Below are 14,294 nucleotides of genomic sequence, written 5' to 3' on the forward strand. Positions count from 1 at the left end.
TGTTAGCTCTGTGTTTAGCCACTTGTTAGCTCCGTGTTTAGCCACTTGTTAGCTCCGTGTTTAGCCACTTGTTAGCTCCGTGTTTAGCCACTTGTTAGCTCCATGTTAAGCCACTTGTTAGCTCCGTGTTTAGCCACTTGTTAGCTCCGTGTTAAGCCACTTGTTAGCTCCGTGTTTAGCCACTTGTTAGCTCCGTATTTAGTCACTTAATAGCTCCAGATTTAGCCACTTATTACCTCCGTGTTTAGACACTTGATAGCTTCAGATTTAGCCACTTGTTAGCTCTGTATTTTTCTACTTATTGCATAAATGCTTCAAAATTTCCAGAGATTATCTTGCAGAACAAAACATATTTACGTTTCATAAACATTTGTTTGCCACAGAACGTATTTTCTGCAACAAAAAGCAACAACATTTGGCTTTTTTGTCGAGCTAAGCAGTGCGAGATACGCCCAAAAACATACGTCCTCCCTCTACTGGAGGTGTTGTAAACGTGCCCAAACGTTTTAGGACCGATGTCCCCGCCCGAAAGGAGCTTTAAATCTAAGTGGTGGAAGCTCTGTCACATTGTTTGAGGCTCTCATCAAACATCTTGTACCCGCTTATCGATAGAGCATCGATACTGCTGCTGTGACAGCGTGGTCCCCCCAGTGCTGTTTGTGTTGGTCTGCGAGCGAGGTCACACCGAGGCTGCTCTCGTGACTGATCAGGGTTACACTCAACTCTGACCCAGAGGTCAAGGGGTTAAACACATGGGAGGAGGGAGGAGGGGGGTCCGGGTCCGGCCTGAGGCTCGCTTCAATCAACTTGTGACCTTTCGTTAAACGATGCTTTGTGCCACGAGTCAGAGAGCTTCATGCAACTTCAGACATGACAAAGGGCTTGTTTCAGTGTTAATACACCAAGATTGTTGTGCTATTATACGCCAGAATACAGGTCAGTTTGCTTAAATTTGTGTCCTGCAATATAAAATATAATACAGTATAGAATGAGTGTGATACAGGATCATTTAACAGAACTTTAATTTAAATTTTATCGTATTTAAACACAACATACATATATGTAATTTGGCTTCTTCGTGTATTATAATATAACACATAGGTGGAGTGTGATATATACCAGAATAGCATGGTTCATACTATATAATGGTCTGAGCGGTGTTATAGTCCACTGACGTTGGCAGCAGTGTGCAAACCTCTAGGTGTTTATATTAAAGAGTAATTTCCTCAATTTAGCAAACACTAAAATAGGCTTATACTTCACCGGCCCCCAAAAAAGGAAAAGTAATAATTGTGGGGGTTCACAACCGAGATTTTAAACCACTCTGATGATGACGGTATAAAATTGCGTCGAGACAAACCATCATTTTCCTTTAATTCACTTCCCAAATGTAGACGGATGTCTTGTTTCATGGCGTAAAAAACGTTCTAAAAGTAGTAGAGCCGGAGTAGGAAACTGGAGTGTAGCATATTTTTAAAATTGACCTCTAGCAAGCTGTGATAATGTGTAGCTTTTACTGTTTCTTACTGTATGTAATGTTGCCTCCTCCGTTCTCTCCTGCAGGACGCCTCCATCGCCCATCGCTTTCATCTGATGCGGGAAAAGCACCCCGAGAAGTTCAACAGCAGGTGAGCGGCCGCACCGAGGAGCGCTAACGCAACCGAGCAGTCGATCGGAGGCGGACCCTCGTGTTTCACATCAGTGTGTTAACCAGTCAGAAAGAAAAACAACTGATAACCCCCCCCTCCCCTCCCGCTGAGCTCGGACGCTTTAACATCGTTAGCTAACAAGCAATCTCATAACCGACCGGCGACCTTTACGGTGGAAACCCAATATCACTCGGAGCCTCACAATCCTCAGCAATCAATAGCTGAACAAAAGCCGCCCGCGTAGTGGAATCCATACGTCGGCCTCGCGGCTCGTTTGTGTTAAAACTGCACTTAAAGGATGTGAAGTCAAACTGGGCCGGAGCCAAGGGTTCATTACTCCAGGCAAGAAATGTTTGGAACCACAATTACGTATTAGGTTGTTGTTTTTTTGGTTTGTTTGCTGTTTCAGGTTCTCAGCTAAACCTGAAACGATTGTATTATTGTGAGCCGAGTGAAGACCCGTGAAGGTAGAAATGGAGTAAATGGAGATCCTTGTGGCAGAGAAGGTGTACCACCAAGCGCACGGACATCTAATTCATCGTAGTGAACTGAGAGTCAGAGGAGAAGCAAGACACCTTTTCAGACACAAGAATTGATAACTGTCATTTTGACGTCGTGAATATGATCTTCAGATCGTTTCTATGATCGCGTCATCCGGGGATTTTTTTACTCCGGACCTGAAAGCGACTCGTGCGGACCCGAGATGAGTCGTAACCCTAACCCTGTTTGTAAACAGAAAAAATACAAACAAAAAAAAGACGATAAAAAACCAAGATGGCGACGGCTGAAACGTTGAACCGAAGGCTTCTTATATAAAGTCAACGCTCGAAACTAATCAAACACGTAATGGAGCCCCATGACTAACATTTCACCAAGGTCATAGCTCCTTTCTGACCTCTTTTTTCGCCTCTAGGAAACTATTGACTGAAAAAAGAAGAGAAAAAAATGACGACAACATACACAAAAACGTGGTCGCCCACTGGGGGAACTAACGACGCTGTGGCCCTGAGGCAGATCACTGCCGGTGTGTGTGTGTGTTGCTTGTTGTCTTTGCCGAGGTCGAGGTGTGAGTGTTCGGCAACACTTGGTGTGTGTGTGTGTGTGTGTGTGTGTGAGTAATCCTCTCATGTCTTGACCTCTTACGCAAAGCGTCGGCGTGCAGGACTTTTGCTTAAAAGCCATTCTGTGTACGCTGTTTGTGTTCACGCTTAAGTACGCACACAAGCACAAATGAGGGCCGCTGAGGGTTGGGGGTGGGGGGGGGGTTGACATAACAATTAAAAGCAGGCCCTGAAAAGCCAAAACGCACACACACACACACACACACACGTGTACTTTTCAAACCGCCGCCGCACTTCTCGGTGAAGTATAAAAGCGTGTTTTTAAAAAAAATGCCTGCTGACTCACCGGGGAGCCGGAGTCTCTGTACGATGCGCCGGTGTGTTTTCATGTTGTTTGCATGATGACGACAACACGTGTGCTTCCCTCCACAGTTAATCACTCTACACATACTGTAACAAACACACAAAAACAGGGCTAAGAGGAGGAGGAGGAGGAGGGTAAGAGAGAGGAAAAGACTCTTTGAAATTCAATAATTAATGCCGTCCATCCATCCGTCCTGAGCCACATATATTGTTCCAGCACCACAGGCAGAAGGAAGAGAGGGTAATAAAAGATAAAAGAAAGATACCGCTCTTCTCTCGGGACTCTCTTCCCTTCTCTCCCTCCTTCCTTCCCTCCCTCCATCTCTATATGGTAGAGACATATTCAGCGTACACAAACTCAGCAACCCAGCAACTCCTCTGTGCCTCTCTGTTGCCGCTTCATTTCTATTCTGCCGCATCGCGGCCGTGGAGATCCAACGCTACGACCACGGTTCAGTGTACAGTTTATTTATTGTATTGTTTTTTACTATTTACAGTCGGCCAACGCCGCCGCTGGTTGTTTTTGTTTCCCTCTCCGGGCGCTTCCTCAGAGTGACAGACAGCTGACGGACGACTGCAACTGTTCTGTTGTCGCGTGACTGATGTTTTTTGGCAGAGTAGGTTTCCCTCCATTCAATTGAGAGAGAAGAACGAGTATATTCTCTCTCTCTCTCTCTCTCTCTCTCTCTCTCGCTCTCTCTCTCGCTCTCTCTCTCTCTCTCCGGGCGCAGCAGTTGATAGATCACCTTTGACCCGGCGAGAGAGGCCCGTAGCCACATGTAGCACTCAGCTCACCGCTTTATTGTCCTCCCTGCCACTCACACCCCGACTGTGTGTGTGTGTGTGTGCGTGTTAGTGTGTGTGTGTGTCTCTGACACACTCCCCCGCCTGTCGGCTAGCACACACCCTCAGTGTCACCCTCACCCCCCCCTCCTCCCCCACGGGCCTGTTGGGACAGAGGGGATGTGCGACTCCTGACACCTCAAACCCACCAGCATCTAACGGTTCCCAGTGGCCAGACCTCCAGGAGCCCGGAGCCCAGGTGCTAATGACTTCTCACAGCGGGGACAATGCTGTCTGTGTGTGTGTGTGTGTGTGTGTGTGTGTGTGTCGCCCAAAGTGTTGGGAAGTGTTAGAAGAGGAGAGAAAAAGACGTCTTTTCGAAAATCCATCTTTCTCTCCTGGTTTTATTCCTTCACTTCTTGTTGTCTTGAAGTTTCTCAAAAGGTGTCCCCGAAAGTGCTCGAATGGTCAACGGGCCCGTTGTACGCGTTCGTAGTCGATAAGTACTCATAACGTGATCGCTCTTCAAAACGTCAATGATCTAGACTGATATTGCGATTCCTTCCTCAGATGTTATACGCGTGGCCTTGTGAAGACAATCTTTTTTTTAAAAATGTAGTCATGCTGCAAGTCTTACAACAAGCGAACTACATCAAATTCGGTCAACACAAAACAATCTTCGCTGTTGTTCTGTACATTCATCAATATTAAAATCAGCCTTTTCAATATACTTCTCTTGTTTTCAGCCCCTAACAACAACATATGTCTTGTAGGAGCATTCCTCCAGACGGCACCTGATCAATAAATCATGATTATTGGGGAGTTCAGGTGCCCACACGCCATCCACCTTAAAGGCATAGATGGGGCTCTATGCATCAATATTTCATCTATTTCATGAAAACGTTGAATGGGGCAGCTGGTCAGAGGCATGAATCGGAGACGAAACACTTTGTTTTTGCACTTTCTCCAAAGTGTAATCTGTAGTTCCTTCTGGCTGCGCTCCAATAGTCAAACTAATTGCATCCTATGTTGTTTCCTCACCACTTTTCCTTAGAACCTTGATGGTCAAAGAGGATGTGACCATAGTCAGCCTTCAGTGTGACCTGATAGCTCCACACAACTTTAGTAAGGAGAGGAATTAAGGATTCGCTCTATAGAAGTCTTTACTTCATGTGTTGAAGCTGCATTCTCTCTCCTGACCACCAGGGGGCGACTCCTCTGGTTGTATAGAAGTCTTTACTTCATGTGTTAAAGCTGCATTCTCTCTCCTGACCACCAGGGGGCGACTCCTCTGGTTGTATAGAAGTCTATGCTTCATATGTTGAAGCTGCATTCTCTCTCCTGACCACCAGGGGGCGACTCCTCTGGTTGTATAGAAGTCTATATAAATGACTCTACTTCTCTCTTGATGTATTCCCTCAGTAAACATTGTAAACATGAGTTTATGTCTCAATCTCTAGTTTCAAGTCTTCAATAAGCATGATGTTCATTTAGTAGATTATGCTCATTTAGAAGAACGACAATCAAATATCCAAACTCGTGGCTTCAAAGCGACGATGGCTACGTCCACTTCCTTTCTACAGCCTGCGGTGTCGACGCATAGTTTTTTTTTGTAGGTATAACTTGGGTGAAAACCAGTCTGAGGCGCGTTTCTCCATGAAATCATCAAGAGAGAGAGAGAGAGAGAGAGAGAGAGAGAGAGAGAGAGAGAGAGAGAGAGACAGAGAGAGAGAGAGAGAGAGGTGGCTGGGTCATGAGGTCACTGCTCACATTGGGGATTAAAGGAGATGCTTATCTGCAGGGAGGGGCAGCAAGGGGCACAATGGGAGCGAGAGATAACTGGATACAGTCCACAGAGCTTCAGAGCCCCCGAGCTTTTGCAGAGCGCTGTTTTCATAACATCACGGTTTCCAATCTGTATTCTCTCTCTCTCTCAGAGACCAACAGGTCCACCGATTCTCTTTGAAATGCTACGAGTTTGAAGGTTTATTCAAAGCGACTGTATTCATTTAAAGGTGAATAGAATTCACAAATTCATAAGTTACTTTGCTTTGTTTCGCTGCGCAAACTGAACAGGAAACACACAAAAAGAGACAAGACCTCCCTAAACCTCCCTCACACCCCCCTTATGTTTTTAAGATAATTTAACATCCTTTTTGTCACCAGTTTTGCTGCATAAACATGGGAATAATAGCGAGAAGGCTTATGGAAGTAGTCTGCCTCCCTGTTGCACTCTGCCTATACGAGAGGGAAAAACTACGAGTTAATTGCATTTTTTCCTTTTTTTATATATATATTCTTCTTTTTTTTACCGAGCGTCTCTCAAGTGGAAGCGGCTTAATGAGGTTAGGCAGCTCGCCTCATTGAGAATCGCAACTGTTCCTAATTGTGATCTCAAATATGCTCATAATCCCCCCGATTTGACAGCGGCGGAGGTTTCTGGGGAGGCATTAAGGTGAAAGAGAGCGAACGAGGGACACGAAAGACAATTAGCGGAGAGAAAAACATGTGAACAAGCGCAGCGGCTTAAAACGTTGGGGTTTGCGTTTCAAGTGGAACAAACACGTCGCGCACAGTTCTGTTCATGCTTTTTGTTTGAGGCCCGCCGAGAAGGTTGAAAACTGTGCAACCTTTTTTGGATCCAGATCTCCTTTCCCTCTGTGTTTGAGTCGTCGCAGGAACCCCAAATTAAATCCGATACTTGTGTTTATTGTACGTATTTGTTCAGCAAAGAAAAAACACTTTTAAAAGATATTTTGATCGTAACTATGAACATCCAGCATGATATGAGCCAGATTTCCCAGAAATGCCTCCTGGAGCGTCAATAAGACGCCTTTTTGGAAAGATTAGGACCTAAAGAATCAGAATCTGCAACAAAAATCACAATAAAACAAAGTCTTGGTCTGTCAGGAAGGAGTTTCAGTCAAAGAAACTGTGTCGTTTGGTTCAAAAATTGAAAAATGAAGTACTTTATCCCAAAAGATTGTCTGGATGGGGCATGCTGGGACTTAAAATTGGAGCGGGACGATTTCCGCCCACGTTTTTTTTTTTCAAAAGGTTAAGTTCAGTTCACGGCGAGGTGATGAGCGAGAGTACAAAAAAATCTGAATATTTCTGAACCTTTCGAACTTCTTTGAGTTCCGTTTAAATGCTTAAATGTTCTCTAGTTCTTCAGTTCTCTAGTTCTTCAGTTCTCTAGTTCTTCTGTTCTCTAGTTCTTCTGTTCTCTAGTTCTTCAGTTCACTAGTTCTTCAGTTCTCTAGTTCTTCAGTTCTCTAGTTCTTCAGTTCACTAGTTCTTCAGTTCTCTAGTTCTTCAGTTCTCTAGTTCTTCAGTTCACTAGTTCTTCAGTTCTCTAGTTCTTCAGTTCTCTAGTTCTTCAGTTCACTAGTTCTTCTGTTCTCTAGTTCTTCAGTTCACTAGTTCTTCTGTTCTCTAGTTCTTCAGTTCACTAGTTCTTCTGTTCTCTAGTTCTTCTGTTCTCTAGTTCTTCTGTTCTCTAGTTCTTCAGTTCACTAGTTCTTCAGTTCTCTAGTTCTTCAGTTCTCTAGTTCTTCAGTTCACTAGTTCTTCTGTTCTCTAGTTCTTCAGTTCTCTAGTTCTTCTGTTCTCTAGTTCTTCTGTTCTCTAGTTCTTCTGTTCTCTAGTTCTTCAGTTCACTAGTTCTTCAGTTCTCTAGTTCTTCAGTTCTCTAGTTCTTCAGTTCACTAGTTCTTCTGTTCTCTAGTTCTTCAGTTCACTAGTTCTTCAGTTCACTAGTTCTTCAGTTCACTAGTTCTTCAGTTCACTAGTTCTTCTGTTCTCTAGTTCTTCAGTTCACTAGTTCTTCAGTTCTCTAGTTCTTCAGTTCTCTAGTTCTTCAGTTCTCTAGTTCTTCTGTTCTCTAGTTCTTCTGTTCTCTAGTTCTTCTGTTCTCTAGTTCTTCTGTTCTCTAGTTCTTCACTTCTCTAGTTCTTCACTTCTCTAGTTCTTCACTTCTCTAGTTCTTCACTTCTCTAGTTCTTTGGCACCGGCACGCCCGCATATACCAGCGAGTGGTTGTGTCAATAAGCTGGTGTTGTGTGTGTCAGCAGTGTGTCCACGTGCCCAGCGAGCCGACTGTCCTCTTGTGAGATGATGTGTCATGAGTGGAGCGATGCAGGGTGACGCATCGCGAGGTTTGTCATGAGCAACAACCTCCAGAGAAACATCAAGGGACTTTTGTTGATTGTGGATCTTTGGAGTCTTGCTCGGGTGTCCGAGTCCGGGACTTTTCTCGACCGATGGCCTTCAGGGCAAAGTGACGTCGGCAGAGACGTCCACCAGGGTTGTTACGGTCATGGAAAACCTGGAGAAGTCCAAAATGGTCATTTCCAGGCCTGGCAAAGAAGAAAAAAAGATCCCAAAAGTTGTGTAAAAGTCCTGTAAATGTGTTATATTCATGTGTTCATTACGCTGAGTGTGAAATAATGAATCTGCTTTTAAAAGAAAGAGGCTCAAAATATCAGCAGCATACATACAGGCATCTATATGAATGTTTATTCTTTTAATCAAACTATTGTCTCTCATTCATTTGAGTCATTTAAGGTTTACTGTATGCTTTGAATCCTCATTGTTAGTTTAAATACTACATTTTATCACTTTTTACTGTTTACACACACATTTCACACAATGTTTGCTCATGGACATTCAGTTTAAAGTCATGAAAAATTGGTTTAAGGTTATGGAAAATTGGTTAAAAGTCATATAAAATTTGTCAAAAATCATGGAAAATGAATTCAAAGTCATGGAAAATTGGTTCAAAATCATGGAAATTTTGTCTAAAGTCATGTAAATCCATTGGTCAACATGTGTCTGAACCCTGTTTCACAACATGTTTGCTCATGAACGTTTGGTTTAAAGTCATGAAAAGTTGGTTTAAAGTCATGGAAACCCATCGGTCACAATGTGTGTTCACCGTGTTGTTCAGACTCAGGTCACCTCTGACGAAAAACAAACCCCCTGTCAGTCCTGTGGGTTGCTTTTCTTTAGTGGTGAATCACAATAATATTTAATATTTACCCCGATCCCGCACCATGCCTCGTCCTCGTGTCCCCTCCAGAGGCAATGTCGGCGTTTAAACTCGTGGCGTAAAGGCGCCGAAAAGGCCTCTCGAGCGGTCGATGCCGCCGGGCCCGAGGGCTCCGCTTTGAGGCCTCTGGGTGCAGCTTTGGCCTCAGCTTTGGGTGCAGCTTTGGGTGCAGCTTTGGCCTTCGCGGCCGCTGGCTCGTCCTGTACTGTGGGATTCAAAAAAATGTGTCAGGACTCGAGGGCCCCCGGACGGCTTCAATAACGAGCGCCCGCCGCTGGCTCAGCTTACTGGCGTGCACGTTGGAGACGTGTTGGGATGATGTTGTTGTCGGTTCAAAAACACGTCTGCCTTCTGTTTCCCCCCCTCTCTCTCCGCCCGCTCAGGATGAAGAACAAGCTCTGGTACTTTGAGTTCGGCACCACTGAGACCATCTCCGCCACCTGCAAGAAGCTGAACGAATGCATAGAAGTGGAGGTGAGTCGACATAGAGCGACAGAGATTATGAAAAAAAAAACATCTTTAAATACCCGACACTATACCGCATTTAAACAATAAAACATGAAAGGTGTCGTGTAGACGTGCGCGTCAACAAGTTAGCTCTTCCGTCTTTGTTGCTGACAGACTTTTCAGATGCTGTTTGTCTTTCATGTGTTCGCAGACGATTTACAACAAAGTGGTTTTCTCGTATTAATGAGGCGGGCTATTCATAGCGCGCCGTCAAATTAATGCTCCATAAAGTCCCTGATTGCCTCATTCTGTCATAATCTGTCACCTGGGTGCTTATAGCGCAGCGGGACTCGAGACAGTTTGAGAAGCCATCAGTGGGGGGGGAATGCAAACAAGCCGCTGACGTCTCCAACAGTTTTTCCATATGTTTATTTCAATTTTTTTGTAAAAACCCCCTAAATATGACCGTCTTTGGAAATCGGTGACCATTTAGAACGTGTCTGGAGTTTCCTGGTGATATTTATTGTCGGGATTAAACGTTCGGGTGTTAATCATACCAGCGTGTGTGATTAAATGCCATCTAGTGGTGAGACTGCAAATTGCAACCAACTGAATCTGAACTGAAGCGCGTCGGAGAACTACGGTGGCCTTCAAGGAACATAAAACAGCAACAAACAAAAAAAGGCCTCTTCCCTTCTGGGCTGCCGTAGAAACAAACGTCAGTGCAACATGGTGGACTCCGTATAAGTTACTTAGCCAGTTACTAGTCAGTAGCTCCGCCCACACACACCTGTGTGAACCAATCACGAGCCCAGCAAGTGCCACAGAGTCCATAACGGTGATAGAAAGTTAAAGTTACATTCCCCGTCTCTCGTCCAATACCTGAGCCTCCGACTCCGCGACTCAGAGTAGCTGTCAATCACAGCTGTCAACCACAGCTGTCAATCACAGCTGTCAATCACAGCTGTCAATCATGACGTCTCATCCCCTTTTCATGGCATCAAATAACTCCTCACAAAAATGCACACTCAACATACGGTGTGATAAGAACTGCTTAAAATATCAATAACCATCTTAAACTTATTTTATATTTTATGTTCAGTCCCATTGGCTTGCATGGAGGGGGCGGAGTTTATGACCTATACTGCAGCTGGCCACTAGGGGGACAATCAAAATGTTTTGGCTTCCTTTTTTGGGAAACTGCATGTCACCCATATATATATATATATATATATATATATATATATATATATATATATATATATATATAGTGAATACCAATTATTATAGCCCTAATTTAGTTTTTTTGTGTTTTTTTCTGGAAATTACCCAAAAGGAAAGTTTAAAAAAATGTTTGAAAGTGTGTAAAGACGAGAGTGGAATGAATATGACCTTAAAATGCAATGGTCTCTTCTGTTGTATTACTAGTGCAGAGTACTGGGCCATCCATCACCAGGCTGGTACTGTTACTGGTACTTTTACTGGTATGTGTTGCGTGATCTCTTCAAACTGGGTTCGATGGCATTTCAGCGGCTGCTTTGACTCGGCACAAATCAGCCTGAGTCACAGCAATGTGTTGTTGACGTTCTCCGGCGCTTGTGAGGAATTCAGATGAGGCGCATTGTAATTCAGAGTGAGGCCGACGGTGCCAAATGTTGTCACTGAATATCTGCATTAATCTTTTGGGCCGGCCTATTTTATTGCTGTCTGTTTTGTTTTTTTTTGTGCTGCTTCACACAACCGCACGCTTGGCTTCCGTTCACGCTGCTGCATCAAGACACAATAAATCCGGCAGACTCCAAACAAGCCGCTGGATCTTTACTTTATGACACAGCAAATCACACACTGCGGTTGTAATATCCGTGGCGCCCGTTAGCCTGCATGTTAGCGTTAGCTTTCTCTCAATTAGTGACGCGAGAAGCTAATCAGTCAACGCCGTAAATCACTTCCATGCGCTGCAGTCGGCCGGTTGCTGCACACACACACACACACACACACACACACACACACACACAGTGTAGTTCTTTCTGCAGAGGCGTTGTTTGAGAAAAGACTTTTGGCTTTGACACTGACGATTACATTGATTTACAGGAATAGAGTTGTATGAAGTCCTCGTGGTGGAGGAGGGGAGGAGGGGCTAAGCTGCATGGATCTCGGTGACAGCAGTGAGACAAAACATGTCAGGGTGGTTTTATATATTCCAGCCGAGATGATCGTTGGATGCTATTTAAGCCCCGAAACAAAGCAGCAATAGAAAACAACGCTATTATTGGTCTTCACTAATACCACAGCACTGTATTTATTCTCTTTATTACACAAAATCCACAACCGTTTTCCTCTACGATGCTCCCACATCCTTTAAACCTGCATTTCATTGCTTAATTGTCCTTAAATCGGAAGTTTCAGGCATTAATATCTACATTAAAAAGGGTTTTATTGCTGTATTAACAAACAGGAAATAGTCTGGGTTCAGTTCCAGGTAGTCGGACTTATCCATCCATGAATTCAGCTTTCAGAGAACCTGCAGACTAACGTGAAGTTACTACGTAGTACTCAGAGTATGACGGTAAATACTACCTTTCCTAATTGTACAATAGGTTGAGCGTCTTTCCTTGAATGTAAAATCTCTTCCTCAGTGCGACGGAATCATCATGGACCTGAGCAACACCTCCTTGGAGGGCATCGCCGTGCTCAACATTCCCAGCATGCACGGCGGCTCCAACCTGTGGGGCGAGTCGAAGAAGCGGAGGAACTACAACCGCATGAGCAAGAAGGCTCCCGACAGGATGCCGGCCGGCACCGTCACGGACGCCAAAGAGCTCAAGTTCTGCATGCAAGGTGAGCGGGACGAACTGGCAGCAAGCGTAACTACAAGCGTAACCCCGGGTAAGAACCGCCATCAACCGACTGCAAGCCATGAAAGAGCAGTAACGTTCTTTGATTCCAGAGAGTGAATGAGTGAATGAGTGAGTGAGAGAGTGAGAGAGTGACTAGGTAAGTGAGGGAGTGATCGAGTGAGAGGGTGAGTGGTTGAGTGAGTGTGTGAGTGAGTGAGTGAGTGCATGAGTGAGTGGTTGAGTTGTTGAGTGAGTGAGTGAGTGGTCAGAGTGAGTGAGTGAGTGTGTGAGTGAGTGAGTGGTTGAGTTGTTGAGTGAGTGAGTGAGTGAGTGAGTGAGTGTGTGTGTGTGAGTGAGTGGTCAGAGTGAGTGAGTGAGTTGTTGTGTGAGTGAGTGAGTGGTCAGAGTGAGTGAGTGAGTGAGTGTGTGTGTGTGTGTGAGTGAGTGGTCAGAGTGAGTGAGTGTGTGGTTGAGTGGTTGAGTTATTGTGTGAGTGAGTGAGTGAGTGGTCAGAGTGAGTGAGTGAGTAGACCCAATATTGCACTCATGGTTCAATATTTGGGATGATTTAAAAACCGTAGATGACGTTTTAAACCATTTTTTAACCATAAAATGAAAATGCTGATTTGTATTAATTCTGTCAGAGATGTGAACATGAACACCAGCGTTGGTGTGTTTGAACCCTGAGTACAGTCACGTCACTGAGTTCATATTGTATAAGACCTGCAGCCCTCAGAATGACACTACAGTGTAAATAAATGGAGGATGTGAGGGACGTGAGTTTGAGCCACAGAACGTTGTGAAGGAATCAAGACGAACCGTCGACTTTAAAGTAACGTCCACTCGCCGCTGGCTCTGTTGGGCCGAGCCCTCGTCCAGCTGGTGACTTTTGATTAAACTTTAAGTTTTAACGCCTGCCCCGCGTGGCGTTCTCCCCGCAGCGCCGACACCTGAGAGCGACTGATTGAGCCGTTCATCTCTGTTTGTTTACGCTCATAAAAAGCACAGTGTGCATTTTGTGACGTCGGCGGGGTCAGGCGGCGCTCCTCCGCTGCAATAACACAGTGGGGGAAACCCCGCCCCGCCGGCCTGACCCTCACCAAAATAGCACCAGAATGATTACCTTGTATTCAATTTAGTCAGCAATAATTGACGAAAACAATTTACTTTGGACTTTTGTAAATGATTAATAAAAGGTGACGATGGTGATGTTTCAGCCGTGTGTGTGCTCACCACCTGAGTGTTTTTCTGCTGCTACTGCACACACTAAACCAGTTTACTCATCACAAGCAGGGCCACGCAGCCTCGTGGGAAAGCAGCTGGACAGTGTCCTCTGTGAGTGAATGAGTGAGGGAGTGAGCGGTTGAGTGAGTGAGTGATTGAGTGGTAAAGTAACACAATTGTTCAGTGAATAACTAACCAAATATATAGTAACTACATTGTAACTATATTGTAACTACATCGTAACTACATGTAACTACATTGTAACTATATTGTAACTACATCGTAACTACATCGTAACTACATTGTAACTACATTGTAACAACGTCGTAACTACATTGAAACTACATTGTAACTACAGCGTAACTACATCTTAGCTACATCGGAGCTACATTGTAAATATATTGGCCGATTGCGCTTTTCTTCGAGTTACCTCATCAAAAAGCCGACGGGATACTTCATTTGGATTTTGTATTGTTGCAGAAAAATAAGCTCTGTGTGAAAAACTAAATGCTTGTAGTACTTCACACATGACTTCACGTCAGCATCACGAGGCCAAAAGAGGACGAGTGTTTTTTAAGACGCTTAAAAAGCTTCAATCTCTGACTCTTTTTCACGTCGTGCAACAAAATGTTTCTCACCAAAAGCACCAGTTGACTTCCAGAACCGCCAGTGAAAGAACTGCTGACTCATTTCTGGCATCGGTGGATCACTTCTCGGCGCATGTGTGGTTGTGGTTGTTGTTGTTGTTGTTGTTGCTCTGCCCACAGATCTCGACCTAGAAAAGCCTCAGCGAGCTGTAAAATCTCAGTATTTTTTAACCCTATAAAAACAGTTTAATGCATGTCATGAGTCCAGTGGACTCTTTTGTTTCTACGAACCT

At 44.5% G+C, this 14,294-nt stretch overlaps 1 protein-coding gene across 1 annotated transcript in view; it reads left to right on the plus strand.

Annotated features, from left to right (window-relative positions):
• The window catches only part of LOC137782662 (diacylglycerol kinase beta-like), a 66,991-nt gene that overhangs the window by 38,009 nt on the left and 14,688 nt on the right, over nt 1-14,294 (plus strand). Inside the window, 3 exon segments of the mRNA XM_068572157.1 lie at nt 1,564-1,628; nt 9,290-9,380; nt 11,990-12,191. Coding sequence (XP_068428258.1) covers nt 1,564-1,628; nt 9,290-9,380; nt 11,990-12,191 — 358 coding nt within the window.

The sequence above is a fragment of the Clinocottus analis genome, unplaced genomic scaffold (assembly GCF_023055335.1).
Source record: "Clinocottus analis isolate CAN_PGR_092001 unplaced genomic scaffold, fCliAna1.0.p SCAF_12, whole genome shotgun sequence".
Classification (NCBI taxonomy): domain Eukaryota; kingdom Metazoa; phylum Chordata; class Actinopteri; order Perciformes; family Cottidae; genus Clinocottus; species Clinocottus analis.